The sequence below is a fragment of the Sebastes fasciatus genome, chromosome 9 (assembly GCF_043250625.1).
Source record: "Sebastes fasciatus isolate fSebFas1 chromosome 9, fSebFas1.pri, whole genome shotgun sequence".
Taxonomy (NCBI): domain Eukaryota; kingdom Metazoa; phylum Chordata; class Actinopteri; order Perciformes; family Sebastidae; genus Sebastes; species Sebastes fasciatus.
In genome coordinates, this window is record NC_133803.1 from 9,415,621 (window position 1) to 9,442,660 (window position 27,040).

A 27,040-nucleotide genomic window follows, 5' to 3' on the forward strand; every position below is an offset into this window, starting at 1 on the left:
AGTCCATTCCAGGGGGGAGTGGATGGGGGGAGGGCATTTACAGCTTGTGGAAACTGCTTGTTAACCCCTTGTGTACAGTATGATGTTTGAATGTGTGTTTATGGTCATCACCTCCACTTTGACAGCTCTGCTTTATTGTGGAACGCCTGTTGGGTGGGAGCAGCAACATCTTAATTAGGGGGTTCCCTCCCCCCCCCCCCCATCACACCGGTGGGACAGCTCTGTCTGCTGGGACTCGGCCAGGTCAGGGCAGCCTATGGACAGAGGGAGGGAGAGAAAGGTGGTTGTTGTCAACTTCAAAAAATGATACAATTACTCCTGTTTACGTCATGTTCTGAGCAAAATGAGTTTGTTCAATTAGAAATTAAATTAGAAAAGAACCAAAAAAATGACATATGAGCTGCAACAATAGTCGATCACTTATTTGATTAAAAGAATATTAATCTGCAACAATGTTTTTAATGGATTAATCGTTTAAATAATTTTTCCAGACATTTAGCAGCACTAGAAAATCACTAAGTACATTTAGTCAAGTAAGGTACTTGAGTTGAATTAAGTACAACTTTGAGGTACTTGTACTGCACTTGAGAGCCTCCATTTCATACTTCTTTATACTCCTACTCTCCTGCATTTCAGAGGAAAATGTTGTACTTTTTACTCCACTACCACTCATTACTTTGCAGATTAAGATTTTACATGAAAACCCAATGATTAGTTTATAAAAGATATAATGAATTGTTAAAATTTCTCTGTTGTTACAATGCTAATTGGCAGAAAAATTTACCAAAATGCTCTGCCTGCAGCGTGGTTGTGTGTTCTTTCAATGATGTCACTGGCAAAACAAGGCTTGTCATCATTGAAGGCCATCTCAGTGAAGTGAGATATCGGGATGAGATTCTGCAGCCAGTGGCGATCCCATATCTCCACAATCTGGGATCTAACTTCATCCTCCAAGAAACAACGCTCGCCCCCACAGAGCCAGGGTTATCACAGACTACCTCCACAATGTGGGAGTAGACAGAATGGAACGGCCTGCCAAGAGTCCAGACCTCAACCCAATTCAACACTTGTGGGATCAGCTTGGGTGTGCTGTACATGTTAGAGTGACCAACACAACCATGCTGGCTGACCTGCAACGAATCCTGGTTGAGGAATGGAACGCCATCCCACAGCAACGTATATGTCTCGTTTGTTCCTTGTTACTGATAGAGAGTTCAATCATCCAATCCACCAAACAACTCAAAACAAGAGTCAATACCAACAGAAGAATACACCGTTCACCATTGGAAGAGCATTTTGGAACATTTTTCTTGGGCGCTACCCACATAATCAGCTGTGCTGCTCATCCCACAAATGCATGATCCTTACAAGTTGGACATCATTGTGAAGGTAAATAAACAGGCTTTCCAACCATGTAAAATACAATGCCAATTAAAATTGTAACAACAGAGAAATAATCCACCAAACACAAGTTTCCAAACTTTTTTTTCAGAGTTTATATCAAACTACCCATCAATATAAAATAGTTCAAATTAGCTCCACTCTAACCTTAACATTAAATTATTATCAATAATCAGTGAGATAATTGATAATGAAAATAGTCATTGCAGCCCTAAAAATGTTTAATATATTTATGTAAAAGTGAAGAAGGACATTAAGCAAAATGTACTTTATTGTCAAAGTTAAGGGATTCTTTATGTAGAATATATACATTATATTCTTGGATTGTCATTATTGATGTATTAATGTATGAGCAGCTTTTTAATGTTGTATATGGTTGAGATGGAGTTATTTTATGTTTTTTGATAATTAAATCTATCTAACAATTCACCACATTCAATAAACCAATTATATGTTTTGTCAGTCGCGGAGGACGTTCAGAGACAATAGTGAAAGTAAAAATACCATACATAGTTAAAGGTTCAAAATGCAAGATTGGGAGCATTTCTATTGCCTCCGCATGGTTCTCAACATGGCGACGGCTGAACAGCGCTAACAGTAAAAAAAAACGGCAACACTGCTGACAGAGCTAACAGTGTTAACCTGCTGGGGGGGAGTTGGAGCGTGGGTAACACGCTTCCACAAAGGCGCCGTTATCAGCTGTAACCTCCGTATGAGAGCAGTGTAGAGCTAGCTAGTGGGGCACATTTATGTTCAAGTGTTCATTTTTCAGATAAGTTTGGTTTTAATGAGTTTTTTGATGTTATAAAAAGGGGTGTGACGTCATGATTGACAGCTGCTCTGAGTGAAATAGTTGTGGAGCCGGAGGCTCGGGAATTGTGCGAGAGAGGAGATGCAACTTTAACTTTCTATAACCGCCACGAGTCCGTGTAATAGAACATGTGTCAATTTGATCATAAATGTAGTTATAGAGATATCATAGTTAGTTGTTGTGTCTTTATAGCCAAACCGCTACCGTGGTGCTAACGTAGCAGCTAGGTAGCTCACGCTAACAAGCTATGGTCGTGCTCGGCTTGTGACTGGTTCAGGCGGATGTGTGGGCGGGACCTCGATACCATGGCTCCAGCCCCCCCGATCACTACTGCAAAGACTCTGGCTCCAAATAACGTCAACATCTCAAGATGGCAGCTCCCGTATTCAGGATATTTTGGCTTCACTTTTGTACATTGGGAGGAAGTAAAGACGCGTTGTCCATCTATAGATATATACTCTATGGTTACAACACACACAGAGGGAGAGTGATTTCATTCTCTTCTCAGGCAGACATTACTACATAGCGAATAGTTGTTTGCTGCTACATTAATGCTCTGCATATCATATGGAGCACCTTTAAGTAAACATACAAAAGTTTTATCAGCAAAATGTGTTTTAAGTATTAAAAGTAGAAGTATTCATTATTCAGTTTGCTATATTATTATAATATAATAATATATATATTAGTTTGGATTACTGTTGATGATGCATTAAGGTGTAAGCAGATTTCTAGTGTTAGCTGGTTGAGGTGCAGCTAATGTTTACTTTATACAGTGCTGGGCTGTTTAATGTTGAGAAATGCATCATATTTTATAAACTAATCAACAAAATATTATCAACTACTAGTGGTCAAATAAATGTAGTGAAGTAAAAAGTATAATATTTCCCTCTGAAATGTGGTAGTGGAAGTTTAAAGTAGCATAAAAAAGTATTTGTACTTCTGTACAGTACCATGTAATTAGTTACTTTCCATCACTGCCTATAATTAAATTTGGAGCAGTCACCTGTTGTCTAAATGCTCTTTTCCATCTAAGTCCCAGCCTGAGGCTCTTGTCTCTGTACACAACTGCAGAAAATATCGAGCCATTTCCTGAGAGAAGATCAAATAATGAAGATGTGTCTCTCAGATATCTTGTGGCCTTTAAGGTGACTCACTGTGACTGTGTTTTCGCAGAATATCAGGTACTGTATATGACTGTTTGTGTAAAGTGATGCTCACAAACATACAGTACTGTGTGTGCATGCACAAGCATACACCTGGAGAAACAATGGGACTGTAAACCGCACACAGACACCGACTCTGTACCTTTTCATGTGGTATACAAGCTCTGCAGACAGCGTGAGATAAACAAACCTCTCTTTATTGTAGTATAAACAGTGCAGAGGGACAAACACTTCTCTCCATCTTTCTCTCATCTGGCTCTAATTTCATCTGGCGTTGAGTTGGTCTCATGAAATGAGAGGAGACTGTTAACTAGCTCTCAATAGTGAATAAAATACCACTCTCCCTTACCGCTTTAATCCTAATTTAAAGCAGATTTAACCAGAAAAGCATAAACTACAATCTACATTAACCATAGAGCCAATGTAAGCAGTAATTGCATGACCTGATTTTCTTCACAATTTTACAGAAAGTCTAAAATGTATTTTGAAATACCATGTATTTCAGAGTATTTGAAAAAAATACAGTATGTCTGTGCATAAAAACAATTGACATATTATAGGACATTATGGCGTAACACACATTCTGCAGTAATTTAGTGTTTGTGTTGTTAAGAGGAATGGGTGCAAATTAGAAACAGCTGTTTTGACATAAAGATAAATGCCACTTAAATAACTAGCAAGCTGACCTAATCTTACCCCAGGCCAGCAAAATCAAATCAGACCTGGAGAGGCACAAGCTGCACGCCGACTGAGCTGCTGAGGGGGCTACAACTAAATTATCCGTTATTCTTTCACTACCAACAAATAAGACATTTTATATTATTAAGACTATTCAAACTTAAATGAACCATGTTTTTGGGGGAAATCCCTACCCAGACTACCCCAGACAAATCATTTCATATTGCAAGAAAGCTAGTTAGCAGGCAAGCAAGCAGAGACATGGAAATAGTAAGCCAAGAGATTTAACTGTTGAAATATTAACCTCAAACCAATGGATAAACACGTGAAATACTGTAGTTAACTAACCCTCGCTAAAAGTAAACAGTGGGCCTAGGGGGAAGTACACCCAAATTCAAAATTCATACATGTTATTCCTATGATCTAAGACAGTCCAAAAATATATTAGCAAACATGAACAACTCTCTCCCAAATACAAAAACTAGAGTGCTAAAACTCAAACTTGTGATGTCATAGGGTATACAGTGTGGAGCTGCTCCGTAGACAATCGGGAGATGATCTGAGTATATGGGAACATATTCTGTTTTTGGGTATAAAAAAGAAAACAAACATCTGTGAGTCCACAAAATAAGTCTCCCATTGTCTATGGATCAGCTCCAGACTTTAAACCCTATGACATCACAAGTTTGAGACTTACTTCTCTGGTTTCTGGCTTTGAGAGAGAGGAGCTCATGTTCACAAATATTGATTGAACTTTCCTAGGCCATGGAAATAACATACTAGAATTCTTAATTTAGGTGGTGTTCCCCTTTAATAAGCTAAAACCCAGGGTCCACACTCACCAAGCAGCTCCATAAAGGAGCTTAACACTCACTATTGTATTCTGTAAGGCATAAAATATATGGGAAAAAAATCTGAACCTTCTATTCTGGTGGCATTGTGGTGTTCCTACAGTGCTGTCTGTCTGGTACCCCTTGAAGGCCCCCCCCTGACCTTTGGTTTGCATTTCTGTTTAGTGGACTTAGTCTTTTAAATTCATTTTTAAAACATTAAAAGGCTTAATTTTAATAATTTATTTAAATATTTTCAGATTAGACACTGGGTCTGCAACAGCTATGTGCAGACTTTCCACAAAAGCATTTGCTTAGCGAAGCATTTTACACTACATAGTGTCCGACATCTTGTATTTATATTATTCTAAACTGTAACTTGCCAATCTATGATAAGATTTATTTACAAAAAAAGGGGAATCAGATCTTGAATGCAATTACAATGATGCCAATTGGTGTAATATCCTTGTTTCAGACTGTACTAATCTCAACTAAACATAGACAAATACAATTTAACATCTATAATGGAACCTATTACACTCCACACAGACTAGACAAAATATACCAGAATGCCTCTAGCGATTGCCAGACATGTAAAACCTGGTATGAAGATTTACTTCCTATGCTTTAGAATTGCTCTTAGCTGGCAGAATTTTGCAAATACATCGTTATAATAACTTCAGATAATATAAAAAAATGAAATTTCATCTGACCCAGGGTCTAAATCTTGGGAGACACACAAGGACTTAACGTGAACCATAATAAAAACTAGAAAATTTCGCAAGAAATTTTGACCAGTGTGCCTGGTGCTGGGGGGGGTCTGAAGACTATAGTGAGGTTAGAAGAGGGGGATGATAGGCCCAATAAAGTCCCAAGTCTCGTGACCCGTTTAAACTTTTAATCATTTTTCTACGTTAAAGTATGGCGACTCTGTATGGCCCTAAAGACGAGTATTTTTGAGCTCTCTTCACGTCGATTTGCCACTCATTCCTATGGAGCAAAGAAATCGCGCTTTTGCGCGATTTTTTCGGAGACCGCTACGCGAATCTCTTAGAACAGTCATAGCACACCATTCCCGATCATTCTGTCACTGGTTGCCATGGTGATTGGGGGGGCCGAGAGGAGTGTTTAGTTTCCTGTTATTATAAAGTAAGAGTTGAGGGCTTTTATTTTGAAAAGTAGGTGAATACCTAGTTCCTGTTATCATACAATGAGAGTTGGGGGCTTTTAATCACAGGTGTAATTGATCACATTAATTATGGCCCTGATCCATTGAAGCCCTGGTTTAGAGCATGCTGGCTCACTGAAATGGCGTGATACAGTAAATAGTGTGTGTGTGTGTGTGTGTGTGTGTGTGTTAGTCAGCCTGCTCTGATTGGCTAATGTGAATCAGCTGTCTAGCAGCAATCTGAAGTTGCCGTAGTGATTGGCCACTGCTGCAGTGGGGCAGTTTATAATAGGAGTTAACCAGAGACGTACATGTCATAAAAGTGCTTCTACGACAGAAACCGTGACTCCTATCGCTTAGATTGTTCATGAGACCAGTTAGGAGTCTCCGATGAACAAATGGTGCGACATTTGGGTCTGTAGTTTCAAAAATGTGACCTCGGCGGCAGTTTCGAAAAGTAGTAACTTTTTTCTCTGATCCAAAAAATTCTGTGAAATTTAATATGGGGCCCTATGGGAGCGAAGCCTGCAGTTGCTCTCACGTTCAGGCAGTTGTCGCTAAATGTGTAAGTCCGACTGATTCCATAGCTACATGTTTGCGACCGGCACAAAAATACCTACGTTTTGATGTATTAATTATTTATGAGGAGTGGACGTTGTGGACTACAGAGCAATTTGTTCAGAACATTTTCAAAAAATTTCAAAGCTTTCCCGCACTCTAGCGATGATGTCACGCGCTCTAGCCCTTAACGACCCACGCAATACACACCCATTATAAAATCTGAAACGGTCTGAAAATTTCACAAAACGTAAACTGCGATTTCGTGAAAACCGTGCCAGCTATCAAAAAATTTCCATTTGGCCAAATAAAGTCCCAAGTCTCGTGACCCGTTTAAACTTTTAATCCCGTTTCTACGTTAAAGTATGGCGACTCTGTATGGCCCCAAAGAGGAGTGTTTATGAGCACTCGTCACGTCGATTTTCAATGCATTCCAATGGAGAAAAAAATGCTTCTATGCACACTGGAATGATGGAACCACTGAAGAAGGAGGTGCAGATGATGTTGGACATGGGAGTCATTGAACCATCCAGAAGTGAGTGGTCAAACCCCATAGTGCTTGTTCCCAAGAAAAATTTTACTCAACCTCGGTTCTGTTCAGACATGAGGAAACTGAACAGTATTTCCTGTTTTGATTCATATCCCATGCCCCGTATTGATGAGCTGCTAGAGAGAATCGGGAAAGCCAACTACATCACAGCATTAGACCTTTGTAAAGGTTACTGGCAAGTGCCTCTTGACCCATCTTGCAAAGAATACACAGCGTTCCAGATTCCAGGATGGGCTTGTTCCAGTACACTGTGTTACTCTTTGGCCTTCATGGCGCTCTTGCGACCTTTCAAAGATTAATGGACATTGTTCTTAATGATTGCTCCAGGTTTTCAGCTGCCTATCTTGATGATGTGGTAATCTACAGTGAATCCTGGGAAGAACACTTGCAGCATCTTGAAATCGTCTTAAGCAAGATACAGGAAGCTGGGCTGACCCTGAATGCAAACAAGTGTTCCTGGGCTCAGGAGGAGGTGAAATACCTTGGGTACCTGGTCGGCCGTGGGCAGATAAGGCCACAAATAGAGAAGATAAAGGCCATACAGATGATTCCAAGACCCCTGACCAAGAAGCAAGTGAGATCCTTTTTAGGACTGGTGGGGTGGTACAGAAGGTTTGTTCCCCATTTCTCTACATTGGCGGCACCACTCACCGAACTAACAAAAAAATCAACCTCGAAAGTGATATGGAATGATGAATGTGAACGTGCCTTCCAGGCATTGTTGGCAACGCTGAGGGAGGAGTAGCGCGGCAAAAACCGTAAGAAGAGGAATAGTAAGACTTCACTAGAAAATTTCGCAAGAAATTTTGACCAGTGTGCCTGGTGCTGGGGGGATGGGTGGCGGGAGGGGGGCAGATTCAGACTGTCTGAGGTCCATAGTGAGGTCATAACTATAGGCCCTTTCGCTGCGTGCGTGTCTGTCAGTGGTTGCCATGGTGATTGGGGGGCCGTGAGGAGTGTTTAGTTTCCTGTTAACATACAGTAAGAGTTGAGGGATTTTATTTTGAAAAGTAGGTGAATACCTAGTTCCTGTTATCATACAATGAGAGTTGGGGGCTTTTAATCACTGGTGTAATTGATCACATTAATTATGGCCCTGATCCATTGAAGCCCTGGTTCCAATGGAGCAAAAAAATCGCGCTTTCGCGCGATTTTCTCAAGAACCGCTGCGCGAATCTCTTAGCCAGGTCATAGCACACGATTCTTGCTTCTAGGCACACTGGAATAAATAAGCCCGACGAATAATAGACCAGTGTGCTTTGCACAAGGCTTTGCCTTGTGCTTCTAGGCACACTGGAAATACTTCATACTACTGGGAAAAATGTATTCTACAAAACTGGAAATCTGAACGTCCTCCTTCACAGAGGCAGCGGTTTAACGAATTAACATCCTATAGTACACCTGAAAAGAAGAAGTATAGTGTGAGGAGGAAACCAGCAACGTATGGAAAAATATGGGGCTCTTTTCTGGCCTTACTACCATCATTACATCCCCATGGCTAGTGAAGTACTATGGACATTTGTCTTACTGTGCTCCTATTGTCTACTTAATGCTGTAATACCTTACTAACATACATTAGAACCTCACACCTTACTTGATTGAATTTTATTTTATTCTATTTTTCAATTGTGAATGAGGTGCTGGGCTGTGGGTGGGGAGTGATAGGAGGTACTTTGTTTGTTTCCCTATTTGTTTTTCACGTGTATGAAAAAGGCTTAATTTTATAATTGATTTAGTTTGATATAAGTCCTAAGTTGCAGAATACTGTATAGTTGATGTAAATCTATATCTCTTTTGAGGGATACTATACGTCAGTCTACGAGGGCTGAGCTACTGCATTATGAAAAAAAAAATCAGGTGCGCAGATGCTGAAAGACAGAAGCTTTTTTTGGGAATCTTGTCGTGTGATTATCTGTCTCAAGTCATCTGCAAGTATAGAAGAAGAAGGACTAACAAACACAACTGGACATTATCTTGTATTTAGTTTATTTGGAGGTAACTGAATAATTTATTATCTTTGAGAAACACAGAGCTAGATAAGGGGAAAAAAATGTGTGTGTGTTTCTCTGTGTTTGCAAGAGTGACAGAACAGATAAACTAGTTTAGTGTGGCTACAAAACTACTCTGCTAACCTAAGTGTCAAATCATTGACAGTGTGGATGATATATTTTGTTGGCTGGTAAATTGTTTATTGACACATGTATGGCAGCTGTGAGTAGCTCCTTCATTTCCTTTGTGCATTGCATTGTGGGACAGTAACAGCTCACTCTAAAAATCAAGGTTTTTTTTGTCATATTAATTTTGTCACTTCTCCAGCGCGGTAACACTCATGCTCAAAACCTGGATAGATTCGGCATGCAGTAAGGAACTGGTACACAGATTCTGTCTACAAGGAGGCCGAGGTCAGAGGTCAGGGACAGTTAAATGTGACAAACATAAACTAGATTAAACAAGAGAGGACGTGAGCCAGCCAGACGGTGATGGAGTGCGCAACCTTTGATACACCTGTTTATTTTGGCCTGACTACAGTCTGCGTGCCAGGATGTAAACACTCAAGACACCATACTTGTTACCTGAACACATTTGAAACTGACTCTTCTCTGGTTTGCCTCGATACGTTTGTTAATGACTGACCAGGAAAAGGTACTTTTTTGAACTCTAACAAGATCATTCTGGTTATGTTGAAAGATAACTGCTATCAGAGCTTTGATAACGTGTCAGCTTGAAGCTTGAACAGGATGAATGTTTCCTGGAGAATTAGGAAAAATATATAATCTAGATAATACTGTGACCCTCAAAGTGTAACTTAATGTCTTTTTCTGTGTTCAACATGAGGCTAGGGGGCTTCAAAAAAACAGAGGGTAAAGTCTCTCGAGGTCAAACATCTGACCTCTATGTGCACTTGTTACCATGCACATGGAGCTCAGTCTGTCAGGAAAAACAATTCAATCTTGATACACAAAGTCAGGTCATATTTCCTACAAATACAGTTATTTGAAGTGTTGAATCATTCTGTGAATCTATAGAGTAAATTTACTTCATATTTATCTAACTCAGTTTTTAGCTGTGTTTTTATGGAAGACCTGAATCAAACTCTTTAAATTAATTTACAGTTCATTGAATTTTGTGGAAAACCACCTTTGGCTATATCAATCTGTAATTTATCTTTACAATACATTTTTAAATTCCATTTTTTATCACCAGTATATATTAATTTAGTTTTGTACTTCTGACACACCATTGTGATCATTATCAGGTACTTTTTATTGTCTATCCTAATAGATTTAACTTCTTAAGTACTGATTTTCAAACCACACTATATGAATAATTTTCATAGAGAGACAAACCCATCGACATTTGTTGATAGGTGTGTGCAGGCGTTACGTTTTGAGGATGTTGGTTTCCAATAGCTTCAACACTTCAAGTGATGTGCGTACAGTTAAGCCATCCCATAAAATAATCAAGGATGCAAAAATACTAGAGTGAGGGGCCACGTGTACTTTCTCTCAGCAGTGGAGGAAGTACTCTTATTCTTTACTTAAGTAAAAGTAGCAATACCACTGTGTAGAAATACTCTGAATGGCCCATTTCAGAATTATCTATATTATATTATTGGATTATAACTATTGATGGATTAATATGAACATTACTTTAATGTTGGAGCTGGTAAAGGTGGGACTAATTTGAATTACTTTATATACTAAATGTAAACTGTGTAGCCTGTGAATTCCACCCAGGGATCAATAAAGTCTTATCTTAATATATAATATTACATCACAATATATTTGTTGATTGTATTCTGTATTATTAATCTGAATCTGCAAAGTGACATGTAACTAGAGTTATCAAATTAATGTGGGAGAGTAAAAAGTACAATATTTATATATTTAATATAAATTACACTTCACTTACAGAGTGCTGTGTGACCACTGCACATCATTCAGCGATGAATTCATTCACATAATCCTATAGGCAAAGAGGGAATAGCGGATTTTTTGGATATACTCTAAAATGAAGGTTATTTATTCCTGCCAATAGGTCAGTGTGAAGAGGTGGATTTCAACCTACTGAGCAGGACACACTCTAAACAAAGTTTAAAGTTCAAATCCTCCTGAACCTTCATCCACAGAGCTGCTGGGCCCCTCAGACGATGACGAGCAAATTGATAAAGGCCTGATGACCTTGTGTTGCTGCAAAGGGTTTTTTACAGTTTGTCTCAAATCTTCACCTAATTATTTAACAACTAGAGCGCAGTCAATGGCCACACAGCGAGTGTGTCAGAGGGAATGAGAGCCCCCTTGATTTTAACACGTAATTCATGCTGACACTATTAATGAAGTGCAGCTGAATTAAACTAACACACATTTGTGAGTTAATCTCCGAATTCTATAATTCCACAGAAAAAAATCATATGGTGATTATTTTGACTGATATTGCAATTACGATATGATTTGCGATACTAGATGGAATGATTATTTTTACATCGTTATTCTCATTTTCATTGAAAAACATGTTAAAAAAATTATGGTGTGATTTTTGCGGGGATCTGTGCCAAACAAATATGTTTTCTTAAACCTGCAGTAGGCTAAATGTTTTTGGCATCATTAGGTAAAAATGAAATAATAACCTTTCAGCATTTTGTAATTCAAGTGTTCTGCGAGAAAACTAGACTTCTGCACCTCCTCATGGCTCCCTTTTCAGGCTTTAAAAAAATGTAGCTCCTGATGGGAGACTTTGGCCAATCACAGGTCATTTCAGAGAGAGAGCGTTCCTATTGGCTGTGCTACGGCTGGTGGGCGGTGCTTGGTATTTCATCAACTGATCTCAACATGGCTGCCGGGTCGCAAACTTTCTTATTTTACAGCTAAACAGTACACTACAAGATGATTCTGAAAACATTTGAGCAGAGAAATAGGCATTACAGTAACAGAATATTTATTCATATTTGATCAGCGCGGCCTAGTTTGACCGTTTGATCAGAGTTCGTGAGTGATTGACAGCTGCTCAGAGACGGCAGGCTCCACCTCGGCTCTGATTGGTTGTTTTCCTCCGGTCTGTGAAATCTTGCAGATGCCACATTAGGAGCACCGGAGGACACAGAGGCACATGATTTTTTTCAGATTACCTGTCTCATTCACTACGGTCAGTATGTAGTGACCAGTATGTATGTTTAAATAATATTTGCTACAATTCTACCTACTTCAGCTTTAAGTTTGTAGAATATGATGTGTAGGCCAGAACAAATCTGCAGCACCACTATTTTTTATTTAAAATGGTATTTTGTCATACATTTTGCCTTTAACAAATATTGTGCCTACATTGATTTGAAAATTGCAGTAGGCCATATTGCAATTGTGATAAAAATTTGATTAATTGTGCAGCCCTAACAGAGTGTCCGACATTACACGTTATAAACAAAAAAACACAATGTGGCTGAACCAACCCACATAACTGCGTGTCCTCCCTCTGTCTGATTGGCTACGTGAAACGTGTGTCATATTGACCCCCACCCATCCCCCTTTGTGTTTCAATTTAAAAGCAAGGGTCATGTTTTTTAGGTTCGAGAGTCAGTGAGACTCAAACTTGACAGAACAGGATGAGATAAATGAACCCTGGCGGCGTCAGGGGGCTGTTAACACCTGTTTGTCTTTCCCCAGGTTCAAGGACACGCAGTTTGCCTCTGCAGCTCTGCGCTCTGAGCTTGTGTGGTTACCAACCAGTTTCATCTGGACAGCAGTCACAGCAGGCAGGAAGAGTTGGATCCTGCAAGTCATGAACTTGTATTGCACAATTCAGAGATTGTATGTACAACTTGTTACATAATGAATAACATATCAGTAAACACAAGATAATCCATACTGTCTGTCACCATAACTGGTTCACCTGTATGTTTATGGAGGTTTTTTATCACTGTTGTTGTTCTGTGTTTTTACAGACTTTTACAGCTTTAGCTGGCTCTTTGTGCTTGGGGTCATTTCTGTTGTGTTCATTTTGTGGCTTCGTGTTTGTATTCATCTGAATTTTTGGCCTGAAAACTTTTTACAGAATTATCAGGTAGAAGTTTTGGCATTATAGAAATATTAATATTACCATTTTTCTTCACACAAAGTTTTTGAATTTCACTCAAAACAAAGAAAGGGAAGTCTGTTTCTGCTATCAAACCGATCCAAAAGCAGATTTCTCTTCTCATATGAACTCGGACAGTACCCTGTGTCCTTTCTTTACTACTGCCCTCTGCTCTCCGATTGGCTTCACATGCACAATGAGAATTTGACGTGTCAACCAATGCCTGTGAACGAGAACACCACACAGGAGGTGGGGCGCAAATCCTCAGCTGTGATTGGCTGTTGGTCCGGCACACTCCCCACTAGACCTGCATTGGTCCAAGGAGACGCTGTTATGTATTTGTGTGTATGTTTGCATTTGTGTCTGTATGTGAAGAGAATACCAAGCAAAAGTCTAATCAGAGACCTCACTTGAACCTTACAGATGTTTTGTACGTTGTGATGTGTGATATGTTTACGGTAGACTGACAAGTCTTAGCATATTTCTATCACAAATGGCTGATTATGTGATGAATTACATATGTAAACTTCACTTCGTCATATAATTTTAAGGAAAAATCCAGTGGCCATCCATCATGTTTTATAGTAGATGACGCAAAATGGTCAAAACAACAAAAACAAGCATCCAGGCAAGCTCTATCACACACACACAGCCCAGCATATGGCCGAGCAGAGCAGCCGGAGGGAGTGCAGCAGCTGGGCTCGTGGAGCGTCATCCTATCCCATCTCTATTCCAGCCCTTTTTGGACCCTCAGCACATTCCTCTGAGAAGCTGCCGCCAGTGAGTGTAATATTACCATTCTAGCAATGCACTTTTATCCCACACATTATGCAGGAGCGGGACAATGTGTTCACTTCACCTGACTTTAGAAAACTATAATTAAAAGGGAATAAAACTAAGGTAAGGTAATGTACGTTCTCCCACATCACAAACACTCCTCTCACCTTGAACCCCCTTTACTACACCGCACTGGGGTGGACTGTTTTTATCAATGGCTCCTCTTATAAAGCTGCTATCTCCACGAGGAGTGGTTGTAAAAAGGGTCATAAAATAGAGACAGGATGTTTTTGAAGATGGACACGATCTGTATGATTAATAAAGATGGTCTCTCATTCAGTAATTTGGTACGAGTCAGATGATATATTATCAAATCAATTTTACATTAGATATAGTTAAACCTGCAGTAGGCAGTAAATTTTTTGGCCTCAATGTGCAAAACTTCCATAATAACCTTTCAGCATATTGTAATTTAAGTGTTCTGAGAGAAAACTAGACTTCTGCACCTCCTCATGGCTCTGTTTTCAGGCTTTAAAAAAATCTAGCCCGTGCCTTGAGACTTTGACCAATCACAGGTCATTTCTGGTGGGCGGTGCTTGGTATTTCCTCAACTGATCTCAACATGGCTGCCTGGTTACCAACTCTCATTTTACAGCTAGACAGTACAGTACAAGATGATTCTGAAAACATTTGAGGGGAATAAATAGGCATTACAGTAACAGAATATTGATTCATATTTGAGTTCGCAAGTGATTGACAGCTGCTCAGAGACGGCAAGGCTCCAGATTAGCTCTGACTGGTTGTTTTCCTCCTGTCTGTGAAATCTTGCAGAAACCTTTAGGAACACCGGACGACACAGAGGCATATTTTTTTCAGATTACCTGTCTCATGCACTACTGTCAGGATATAGTGACCGTTTTTTAAAAATAAACTGCAACTATTTTGATAATCAATTAATTATTTTAATCACTATTCAACCAAAAGTGCCAAAAATAAAATTCAGGTCCCAGCCTCTGTGAGGATTTGATGATGTCATGTATGATAGTAAACTGAATATCTTTGGGTTTGACAGTTGAATCAGACAAGCTATTTGAAGACGTCATCTTAGGGTCTTGGGAAATTTCAATGGCCATTTTTTTCACAATTTTTCTGACAATTTATAGACAAAATAATTAATTGAGAAAATAATTGCGAGTTAAATTTGTAATAAAAAATAATTGTTAATTGCAACCCTGAATTCAGCCACTGAACAGAATCTCTGTAATGTCACTAACCTCCTGCAGGGGTCGGTCTTGCTCTTAGCCATACCAGCTGGAGTGTGATCTCAGGACCTCTGCAGCTCCTTTGGGACTGACCTGAAGAGATAATAAAAAGACAAATCTTAAAGACATTCTTTATGCTCTCCACTGACACAACATCAGCAGTTAAAATAAGAAATTCAGATGGTGATCATTAATGTAACTAAAAAGATAAGGAGGCTGGAGGGTTATGTATATTGGTCTTGTTCTCAAATACTGAATTACAGATGCTATTAATTATATTTATGCATGTTAACAGCTTGAACATAATTAAGGCAACATTATATTCAAATATAAAATATAATATTCAAAAAGGCAAAGAAATAGCTCTTAGATGTGAGCTCCACTCAGCACCATGCTGAACCTGGCACAGAGGATTCAGCTCAACATGAGCCTTGTTTCACAGCAGTCTTTGAGGAATTTCTATCATGTTACGTTCACATAAGCTTTCACTGCGATTGGACTGATCGGGGTTTAGACGGCTTAAAGGGCTGGTTGCAAACATCAGATTCCTCCACATTAGCATCGAGGAACAGGCTGGTGAGTATCACCTCTTTATATATTTGGTGACATATTGTAACAAATGTTAAGTTAAATGTTAAGCCATTAAAACAAACTAGACTTTCATCATATTGGTATTTTTCTTTTGTTAATATTTGGAATTCATGCATGTTGTTAATCCAATCAAATGCAGTCACATGGAACAGTGCATTCCTGCTTTCTGATGAAATTTCTATACAATCTTTGTGTTTGGGGTTTCTTAAGAAACCTAAGGCAAATATGCTGATCATCTAGTACAACGATTAGATAAGGAAATTAACATAGCATGCATGAGTGCACCCGTTTAGCTGCGTAAAGATAAAAATAGCCATGCTAAAGTGATCTGACTGATAAGTTAAAATCATCTTAATCTTGTTAAAAGGTTCCTGAAGCAGAAGCCTATTTGGAAGTGAATCTTTTTAATATGTTATCTCTGTAGGTGGCCTGCGGAGCGAGTGTAGGGTCATGGTGAGTGTGACCGTGGTCCTGAAGACGGTGAGCCTGTTTGTTGCAGAGCTCATCAGCTCCGTCACAGACTGGTTCCAGTCCAAACCAGCATGGGCCAACCTAGAAGTGCTGGAGGACACAGAACTGAAGACCACTGGAGGCGGTGAGTCCGAAAACAGAAACGAGCAAAATCTATTAACTTGCAGACATGCTGCACTTAAAAGTTACAGATTTGTAGTATTAAATCCCCTCTTTTCTGCCATCGCAGCTCAACAAGGAAAAACTGTCTGGGGAAACCAAAAAACAGGGAATTTTGTGCTAAAAAGACTGTAACAACTTGATTAGACTAACTATTTTAACTCTTGGAACTTCTTAAATACACATTTACTGAACACTTTAGACAAAGGTGAACTGGTCAAAATCCAACTTTTGGTGTCTCAGATTATATATGACAGCACACAAATCAATCCACAATCCCTTAGCTGGTCAAAACAGTGACTGCATCATTCACAAGGGACAAGTAGTTAATGTACCTCTTCAGTTATCCCCTATGAGGGAGAGTCAGTGACATTTAGATTCAATAATGCTCTGTTGTCTTTTCCAGTCCATGAGCGACACAGGGCCAAAACTTTGTGGGAGAAGACCGGAGCTGTGGTCATGGTTGTACGGCGCCCTGGATGATTATTGTGCAGAGAGGTACGAAATCACATGCCTGTATGTATATTAGCAATAAGAACTCTGTAATCACATAACCGTGCTATCTGATTCTCTCCGTCGTTCCCTCTCTAGGAGGCTGCTGAGCTGTCCTCTCTGAAGTCCCAGCTGCAGGACCTTGAAGTCCCTCTGTTTGCCGTGGTCAAAGAAAACCTTGGCAAGGAGCTGGACTGCTTCAAGAAGTACTTCTCTGGGAAGGTCTACGTGGATCAGAAGGTCTGCTTTTACACGTGGCTTTAAGATATTATGTGTAACATGGAGGGTTACATACTCTAATCTGCTTTTATATCATTCTCACAGAGAAATTTCTACGGCCCTCAAGAGAGGCGGATGTTTCTCTCCATGTTTCTGCGTATTGGCGTGTGGAGGGCCCTTTGGCGGGCCTACAGGAGGGGCTTCGGGGGAAACCTAAAGGGTGAAGGAGTTGTCCTGGGTGGACTCTTCGTCATTGGGCCTGGAGATCAGGTAGGCAGTAACTTACAGAATAAATATTTTCTGACAAGTGTCTCTGGATGTTTAATGAGTTTGTTTCCCCCCCCCCAGGGTATTCTACTTGAGCACCGTGAGAAGGAGTTTGGGGATAAAGTGAATATGCTGGCAGTACTCAGATCAGCCCGCAAAATGCAGGAAGACATGGCTAAATAGACCTCAAATATGTGAATGAATGGACTGTTTGTTTAGTGAGGAGCTTTGTAATAACAGTTGCAGCATATTTCCATATGCATGTCTGTATTCTTTCAGCCCAACCCAGTAGTTTTTTTCCCTCTAAACCACAGCATTTCCTCTTACATGCTGAGCCCTACTCATACTGTAACCTAATGTCTTTCTGGATGCATTCAACTCTTACTGATATGCCACAAACCTGTGTTTAAAATGTGCCACTTCTTTAACTGTTTATTGACCCACTGTCAGCTCTGGTCTTGGTTGTGTGTGATGGTCTTTTGTGTGTGTTTTAATGAAGATGTTGTTTGTAAACTCTGCTGAGAGAACAGCTCTGATGCTAGCACACCAATCCACCTGTTAGCCAACGACAGTCTGGTCTGACATGAGGGGGAATTAAACTGTTGGAGTGATTAAACGCATTTTGTGTTGTACCACTAAACCCTGTCATGCTTAAAGAAACATTATCTGCATATTTACCTGTCCGTGTATCGTGTTTTGCCGGGTCTAGTTGCTCCTTCACAAACATTTCTGCCCAAGTTAAAATCTTCTTTGGCCGCCTTCTTCTTCTTCTTCTTCGTTGGAGTTTTTGGCGGTTGGTCAAACACTACGTCATGGTGCGTCACCGCCACTGACAGGTATCAATTACATTTTTTCCAATTAAATTTGCTTTATTGATCATGACTGTCAGGTGAACAATATTGCCAAAACATCAATTCAATAATAAAAAAAAATAAAAAAATAAAAACAAAAACATATATATACATATATACAATTCATTAAGCAAATTACAATATATAGATATTTAAAAAGAACATGCATGTGAATGCAAGAAAACAATAAAGAAGTAATTAATGTTTGTTGTGTCAATAAAACAAACAAACAAACAAAAAGATAAAAAACAATTAATGACAATATATTGCAATATCAAAGGATAAATGTTAAAAAAAACAAAAAAACAATATTGCCAAAGTGTCAATTCAATAATAAATAAAAATAAAAAAGAACAAAATAAAAACAAAAACATATATATACATATATACAATTCATTAAGCAAATTACAATATATAGATATTTAAAAAGAACAAGCATGTGAATGGAAGAAAACAATAAAGAAGTAATTAATGGTTTTGTGTCAATAAAACAAACAAACAGATAAAAAACAATTAATAACAATATATTGCAATATCAAAGGATAAATGTTAAAAAAACAAAAAAAACAAAAATATTGCCAAAGTGTCAATTCAATTATAAATAAAAATTAAAAAAAGAACAAAATAAAAACAAAAACATATATATTCATATATACAATTCATTAAGCAAATTACAATATATAGATATTTAAAAAGAACATACATGTGAATTGAAGAAAACAATAAAGAAGTAATTAATGGTTTTGTGTCAATAAAACAAACAAACAGATAAAAAACAATTAATAACAATATATTGCAATATCAAAGGATAAATGTTAAAAAAAAAAAAAACATAAAGTAGAGGAGTAAATAAAAGGCAGAATGTGAGTTACATCTATTATGTGTTGTTGTGGTTGTCTCTTAGGCTGTGACATGCACTGACATATCCTGCAGCCTCTATGGCGATGACACTATTTTCTCCAAGTAGATGTTGTATTTTATTTTGGTATATTTGGGAATCAAAATCTTGGAGTTTAGATTTAATTTTTGTAAAGATTTTTTTCCTAATTTCTTCATATGTGCTACATTGTAGCAGGAAATGTTGCTCTGTCTCCACCTGTCTCTGTGGTGTCTCGCTCGATCAGTGCTCGATTAGTTTCCCTCCCAGCTCCAGCTCCCTGGGATCGGTTAGTACGCCTGCGCCGACTCTGTTTACAAAACGTCTCGTTCAGAGAAGCGCTGCGTGTCGCTTCATTGATTCTGGTGAGTGTGGCTTTATTACAAAACTCCTCCATTAACTTTATATCACAATACAGGTGCACCTGCTGTAGGAATCCCTGCTATTTCCTAGCCCAGTGAACTAAAGGCTAACTGCTCATTTATCTATTGGTAATGTTGCTGCCATGACACCGTCGTCACCCCGTTACCGTGCCAACAGTGACCAGCCACTGTAACTTAGTAGGGCACTGAGAGTATGTGTTGATTATGTAACCGTCCCGCAGTAATAAAATGCTAAAATACCCTAGTCCTATTTGGCCACAATTTAAGTATAGTCCTGTAGAGCCTTCAGGCAGTGTCATTGATTACCCATTGGTAGTATGAAGGTCATTATCTGCATTATTTGCTGTCTCACTGCGGGCTAAAGGGGCGGTTACTGCTAGGTTGCTAGGTTACTGGTTTAGCTCTTAGCTAGTTAGTAGTGATGGGAATTCCGGCTCTTTTTAGTGAGCCAGATCATTTGGTTCAGCTCACCAAGAAGATCCGGCTCTTTTGGCTCCCAAACGGCTCTTCGTTTTACCACTTCTGCCTTCTATAATTCAGCCAAATTTAGCGCTGTTTTGATCTATGATTAGTATGTGTGCACATATATCACTTACATTATTCAATATAATTATACTAAACCTTATAATTTCCAGAATACCATAATTTTACATGCTGCTTCGTTTCCGACTGTCACTCATCTTTTCTGCTATTCGCTCACCGCACTCCTCTCTCTTTCTCTCCTCCTCTCCCTCCTGCTCTGTACCTGTAGACAGTCAGCGCACTGCGCACCCCCGCCCCTCCCTGCTTGATGGAATGAATCTTGTCTGTCATCACCTGATTGGTCGCACGGATGTCATTAACACAACATTTAGTCAAAGTCAGTGCATGGAGTGCCCGTGGTGCGGAGAATATTGTCCTATCATTCTGCCTTGAAATAATTAAAGAAAAAAGAAAAAGAAAAAAAACGTCTCTCGGACAGAAGCCGGCTCTTATCGTTCACTTAAAAGAGCCAGCTTTTTGAACCGGCTCGTTCGTAACGACACACCACTACTATTTTTTTTATTTTAAGTATTCAAATCTTTTACCAGCTTAAAGTAGTAATACAATTAAAGTGACGGGTTCAAATTGCTGAATTACTGTGTTATTATTTTTAATAACTGGGAATTTTATAATACAAAATATTATGCCAGCTAGAACAAACAGGAAATAAGATATCACACAACTACACACAGCTACTAAACTGATAATAAAAATAACAGCACATTAATGACAGGTACAAATGGAGTTAGGTATGTTGGACAATATTTATTAAGCTTACTTAAAAAAAAAGGCAGCTTTGTTCAGCTTTTGATGAACATAAAGTGAAGCAAGGACTGGATCAGGACTGATGTTGAATTCTTATAAGTCCAATTTGCTTTCAGGCAAGATGATTATTACAAATTGGGGTTTTAACAGCTGGAAAAAATGTTTTTTTTACTTGAGTAAAAGTATATAAGTATCAGCTAAATTGTCAATTAAGTAAAGTTCATTATGCAGAATGTCCCTCTTCAGATTGTCATATTATCATATATATATGATATTGATTAACATGCAGTACTTTAATGTTATTTGAACTATTTTATTTACGGTTTGGTAGTTAAATCCATGACAAATTGATGATGTGTTTTTTATGAAAAATCTTAATCTTCAAAGTAACTATTAACTATAGCTGTCAAATAAATGTTAGTAGAGTAAAACAGTACAATATTTCCCCTTGAAATGTAGTGCAGAAGAATAAAGTGGCATCAAATGGAAATACTTAAGTAAAGTATCTCAAAAGTGTACTTTAGTACAGCATTAAGTAAAAGCACTTAGTTGCTTTCCATCACTAGCTACTGTTTGATCCTTCGTCCTAGCACCGTCCAGGCATCTCATTAATATAATACACTGATTTATTAGACGTGTTCATTGTGTGTTAAGTATTGTGCAACATATCCTGTCTGGACGTACCTGTGCTGACTCACTCTGCAGACACATTCAACGAATCTAGACTCTTCCTCGAGTTGCAGGCGTGGACATCGGTCTCTATTGGCTGCTGCTGTTATCATTTTTTTTCATCCCTTTGCCCTCCCTGTCGTTAAGTGTCAGAGCACAAAATACATTCGGGTGATTTACTCTTTGAAACTGGCTGAGCTACAGCCCAGACGAATAAGTTTTTCTTCGCATTTTGGAAATGGAGACAAGTTAGTATATGGCATTCTTACTTTTCAGTTGGTTATAGACAGAATATAGATATTTCCTAAACTTAATGTCAGATTTTTGTTGTGAAATATCCACAAGACTGGTCATATTTAATTCTCAGTGCATGGATTTCTCTGTGTAGCATATTGTAAAAGGACTTATATGTTTGTGTTTTCACTGTAATTTATGTGTTGTTGTGTTAATCACACACAAGAGAGGTTCGGGTACAAGAATAGGAAGTTTGTTTGCAAATGGGGAACAGTCATCATACGTCAGTAAGATTAATGAGATAAGAATCACACCTTCGTGCTTTTATTGTTCTGACATTTTTATATTGCACACTCTGCAGGTTGGGTAATAAATTCCTATTTTAAGCATGGGTATAACTGGTTTAATTGTAGGTGTGATGTTTTGTCTGAGTAATCTAATCATGAAGAAAGATGCCAAGGTTTTTTTTTCCTCTGTTAAATCTGTGAAATCAAATGCAGCCTCCTTGAAAGCAGTGCTTGTAATAGAGGTGGAATGTATTGTCTATGAAATGGCCTGTGGCATGGCACAAGTGGTTTAACTTTCATAGAAAAGACTTGTCTTTCTTTCTTTCAGTGAAATTTTGAGGGTGTTTATAGTCAGAGGGTCAAACTTTTTCCACGGTCCTGATGCTGGCTCTGTCCAGGTGTCCGACAGCTTTGAGGTGGAGACTGTCCCCGCTCTGCTCTGCCCTCACTCTAGGGAGCGCTACCATGAGCAGCCAGCCGTCCACCACAGCCAGGCACCAGTTTCTAAGAACCCAGACTGCTCTGTTTCACCAAAGTAAAGCCAAAGCCAGTCCTGACCCAAACAAGCCGGCTTCAGGCAAGGACATATTTGACTCCATACACAGCTAGCTGTTGCCTACCGTAACCCAAACTTAAAGCGTGTTGGAGAAACCATGTTTCAACCTGTTTCCATGCTTTCCACCCACTTTGTGATGGAGAAGTGTCATGAAAGTAGACAAAATAAATTAGCCATTTTATAATATAATTATTTTATCTTAAGCAATGTAAAGTGTTTTGATTACATTTCATCCACAGTGTTCATAGATAAATAGCTTCACTAAAAATGATTGAAAAATAATAAGTACATTGTACTGGAGCTGAAACGATAAGTCGAGCTCTGGGAAATTGTTTTGTTTTTCAGTATCTTCTGACATTTTATAGACAAAACAATTAATCAAGAATATAATAATAATATAATAATCGACAGATCAATTAATGATGAAAAAACTGTTAGTTGCAGCCCTACAATACACTCGCTGCGAAATTTTCTAAGAAAAAAACAATAAAAATACAAGTTAAAGCACGTTAAACTGTACAAAAAAAAAGTAAGCTGTCACAGAGGGATTCATTAAGAAACACACCAGCTGCAAACTGGTTATCTCATCATTTTGAGCAGTATCCCATCTCCTTAAGTATGTGAAATATTTAATCTCATGGATGATCTTTGCTGTAGATTACAGTAACGTGAGAAGAGGCTATGCTGGTAAAAAGCACCACACACAGACTGAGCACTACACTGTAACTCAAGGCAAAATCTGCAAGCTGGGTCTTGTTGGTCTCTCAGCGTCCGAGGTCTCCTTGTGTAAGCAATAAGAGTGAAAGAGAGAGTGCAAATATCAACTAGTCTGCACATCTAGTGGCTCAGATACAATGTGGAAGAAAACTGCAAAAACTGTAGTCAAATCAAATAATGTGTCTTTTTCATTCTGATTATGTCAAACTTGTAACACATTTCTCTCCTCGTGTTGTTTGTGCTGCAGTGTTGTCCTCCGTGTCCGGGCTGGAGGGTGAGCTGTTCGGGATGGGGATGTGGTCTTTGGGTCTGGGTGCTGTCGGAGCAGCGCTCGCCGGGATCCTCCTTGCCAACACCGATCTGTGTCTGCCTAAAGCTGCTCAGGCGTCGCTGGAACACCTTGAAGAGGCTGACCTGCGCTCCACTATAGGTGGTAGGTAGGCTTTCTGACTTAATAATGTCGCCCACCAATAAGCCTGTTTGTCTCAACGCCGGCTGTTGTTAAACCCATTAGGAGGGGAATTAACATTACATCAGCACAGAATCAGCTCTTTCCAGTTTTCTTTACCATTGCATGTTTGTATGCATTGTACAATGAGGTTTTGTGTGGCATTTAAGGCAAAGCTGCTTTCTCAAATCTGCTGGTATTCCAGATTAGATCACTGTAAAGGTCTTTGTCCGAAGCTGAAGGTCGAGTTACTGTTATTCTTAATACATATAGATGTTCCATGTGACTATGAACATTTTGTTTTTTCTCCATTTGAAGGTTGCATCTTTTATCTTCCACACAACGGCTGTATTGACTTCTTGCAGCAGTAAAAACCCATGACATTCTTGTGCTTTCTTTTTATCAGAGACATGTCAGATTAGGGCCTTGTTTTAGGAACACTTTCTTCTTGTTTTGTCTGCAGATGACAACGTCATCAAAGCAAAGAGCCTGTGGGACATGAACGGGGCTGTGGTCATGGCCGTACGGCGACCTGGATGATTTTTGTGCAGAGAGGTGATACAAAATGTTTCTGAATGACGGAGGAGAGGGTGTTACACGTGACTGTGTATGTAAGTAATATTTACCCTGATGGTATAATCCGTCTCTCTCTCTGTGTAGGAGGCCTCTGAGCTGTCCTCTCTGAAGACCCAGCTGGAAGAGCTCGGGGTCCCTCTGGTCGCCGTGGTGAAGGAGAACGTCGGCACAGAGATCCAGGACTTCAGACCGCACTTCGCTGGGGACATCTACATAGATGAAAAGGTTAGCGGTGGTAGATAACAACAGATCTTCCAGAGCCACTGTTACTCACCTTCCTGTCAGTCTGCGGTCTTTACGGTTTTAAAGACTGGGACTCCAGCAGCACATACTGATAATGACAACCTGTCCCAACCTGGTTCTTTGCGCTTTTGTTTGTCCTCCATGACAACAAAAGAGAAATTATTCACGTTCGGGAAGCTCGAGCTATTAAACAAACAATTAATTAATTATTAAAATGTCACTATTTAATTTTCTGTTCATCAACTAATCGTTTCAGCTCTTGTGAGATTAATTAAGTGTATATGGCCATTAGAGTCTTGGTTAACAAAATCATTTTCATACATTTTTAATGTATGTGAGTAGGCTATTAATCATTAGTTATTGCTGGGAAATGAGAACTTGAGAACTAGAAATGAAAATGAGTCACATATCTTGAGAACTAGACTGTTTTTGTCTGCAGAGGGGCAACTTGGGAGTTGACGAATGAGGTGATGATGTAATTTTGGCTGTTAAAGCAATAGTAAAATAAATCCACAGGGACATTTCATTTCTCTTGTTTCGTCTGACTGAATCTAAACTGTGTGATTGTAGAAACACTTCTACGGCCCGCTGCAGAGGAAGATGGGGGGTCTGGGGTTCATTCGTCTCGGGGTGTGGCAGAACTTCATGCGGGCCTGGAGGTCCGGTTACCAGGGCAACATGAACGGCGAGGGCTTCATCTTGGGGGGAGTGTTTGTCATCGGAGCAGGAGACCAGGTGAGCGTAGCAAACATTCAGACTGCACGAGGAGATTTGGCTCAATAGAGCTTTATAAAACTGTATTTTAACTGTATGTTGTGTCTGCAGGGGATTCTACTGGAACACCGCGAGAAGGAGTTTGGCAATAAAGTGGAGATTGCAGATGTTTTGGAGGCTGTTAAGAAAATTGTGCCAGTGAAATAAGTATTTCTTTTTCCTAAAACAAATGGCATTAGACAAAGGTACACTGTATTTAGATCAAAACATATCTGCATGTTTAACTTGACACGCTGAGATGCACTTAAAGTCCGTCCATCACTGAAATATTTATATTACAATGACATTTAAGTCTGTTTGCGTTGTCTAACATCACAACATACCTCTGTCTTTTGCACAATAATTTATTGTTGGTTACGAAAGTAGAGCCGTGAAATGCGGCATAGAGCCAAGATTTTTGCAGGATTTGTCACCGATTTTACCTCTGAAGACACCTAGCAGCTAGAGTTTTTGAGACGGGTATTAAAATCAGGTAGTAAGGGACTTATCGGCCATTTGAAATCTGCCTTTTTAGAGAACCACATACAGTAAATCAATGTAAAGGCTGGATTACCATTTGATCAATTATTCTATTAGCTGTCAGTTAGTGGTACATTTGGCATAACGTTCCTATTTGTTCTCTTCGTTTGCTTCTCCTGGTCAGGCACCATAGCGGGCCTCCAACATGATTGACGAGTGTGTGTGCGGTCTGTGTGTGTGATAATGACAACTTGAATCCAAACTCAACATTGAGAGGATCAGGTTTGATGCTCAAACACGTACAGGTTCAGCATCACCGTCGCCATGTTGAGGAGCGTTTGTGCTTCCTGTGAAGCATGTTTATGTTTGTGTGTGAGAGAGACTGTGTGTACCTGTATATGTGAATGATAGTTTCAGAAAATAGAAGTAATAAAAAAAGAAGACCTCATCACCATATCTTCACTGTGTGACTCATTTTTTAAGACACTTTACAGGACCAATTTACAAATGTGTTGGTGATAGATTATACCAACTCTTGTGGATGTCTTTGTATTTCTAGCACACATTTCGAGTTTTTCCACACAAACAAACTACTGGAAAATTACAGATTTTGATTGGCTGGCAGGTGCAGATTAATGTTTAGTAACTGGAATGTATAACCAGACACATATGACATTTTGATATTTGTTTGCAGTACGCTGTTATGTAGGTTCTCAGCAACTACATCCTCCATTACAATCATGGAACATTTGTATCAGTAGAAGTTGTTTGTGCACTTTACATGATTTGGATGGACTAAAGACTTTTCTGATTAAAAAATGTTCTCTGATTGGTCAGCTGGCCCACTGACGCGATTGTTCAACCAAACCAAACTTTTCGGACTCCGCTCCAGCTCCACTCTAACTTTGTTTGAAGGCGTGCAAAACGAGCCGCTAGGCGGGTATTGTGCAAATGTGTTACTTGGTGACATCACCATGTTACAGAAGAAAAGGCAGGACTTGAATCAAGGCGTTACAGACAGTTCAGGAGCAGTGTTTCTGTGGGAGAGAGTAACTCCCTTTGGTGTGGACTCTGGATTTTGTACATTTTGCAGATCTTTTACATGCACAAAAAAACTATACAACACACTAAAGTAAGGGGAAAAAGCACAAAAGCATAAAAGGTCCCCTTTAAATCCATCTATTATAATTGCAATCACATACACACTCCCTTT

General features: G+C 39.2%; 1 protein-coding gene, 1 long non-coding RNA gene and 1 pseudogene across 5 annotated transcripts; 2 read left to right on the top strand and 1 right to left on the bottom strand.

The window, feature by feature from the left end:
• Positions 1-92: 92 nt before the first annotated feature.
• Positions 93-18,293, bottom strand: LOC141773811 (uncharacterized). Its single transcript, XR_012595188.1, has 3 exons — positions 18,145-18,293; positions 15,280-15,360; positions 93-254 (listed from the first exon to the last, which is right to left on the bottom strand). It is a non-coding gene; the product is annotated as an uncharacterized LOC141773811 (long non-coding RNA).
• LOC141773809 (peroxiredoxin-like 2A) lies at positions 15,626-18,136 on the top strand (annotated as a pseudogene).
• Positions 18,294-19,403: 1,110 nt separating the features above from the next.
• LOC141773813 (peroxiredoxin-like 2A) lies at positions 19,404-26,283 on the top strand. Of its 4 annotated transcripts, none has more exons than XM_074645885.1 (7): positions 19,460-19,559; positions 22,383-22,631; positions 23,575-23,760; positions 24,239-24,330; positions 24,436-24,576; positions 25,165-25,329; positions 25,420-26,283. In XM_074645885.1, the coding sequence occupies exons 2-7, from the start codon at positions 22,436-22,438 to the stop codon at positions 25,513-25,515; spliced, it is 876 nt and encodes a 291-aa protein (XP_074501986.1). In that variant the 5' UTR covers positions 19,460-19,559; positions 22,383-22,435; the 3' UTR covers positions 25,516-26,283. The 4 variants fall into 4 exon arrangements, with proteins under 4 accessions (XP_074501983.1, XP_074501986.1, XP_074501987.1 ...); XM_074645883.1 differs by lacking the exon at positions 19,460-19,559 and adding an exon at positions 21,670-21,781; XM_074645882.1 differs by lacking the exon at positions 22,383-22,631 and having other exon boundaries at positions 19,404-19,559.
• Positions 26,284-27,040: the final 757 nt, after the last annotated feature.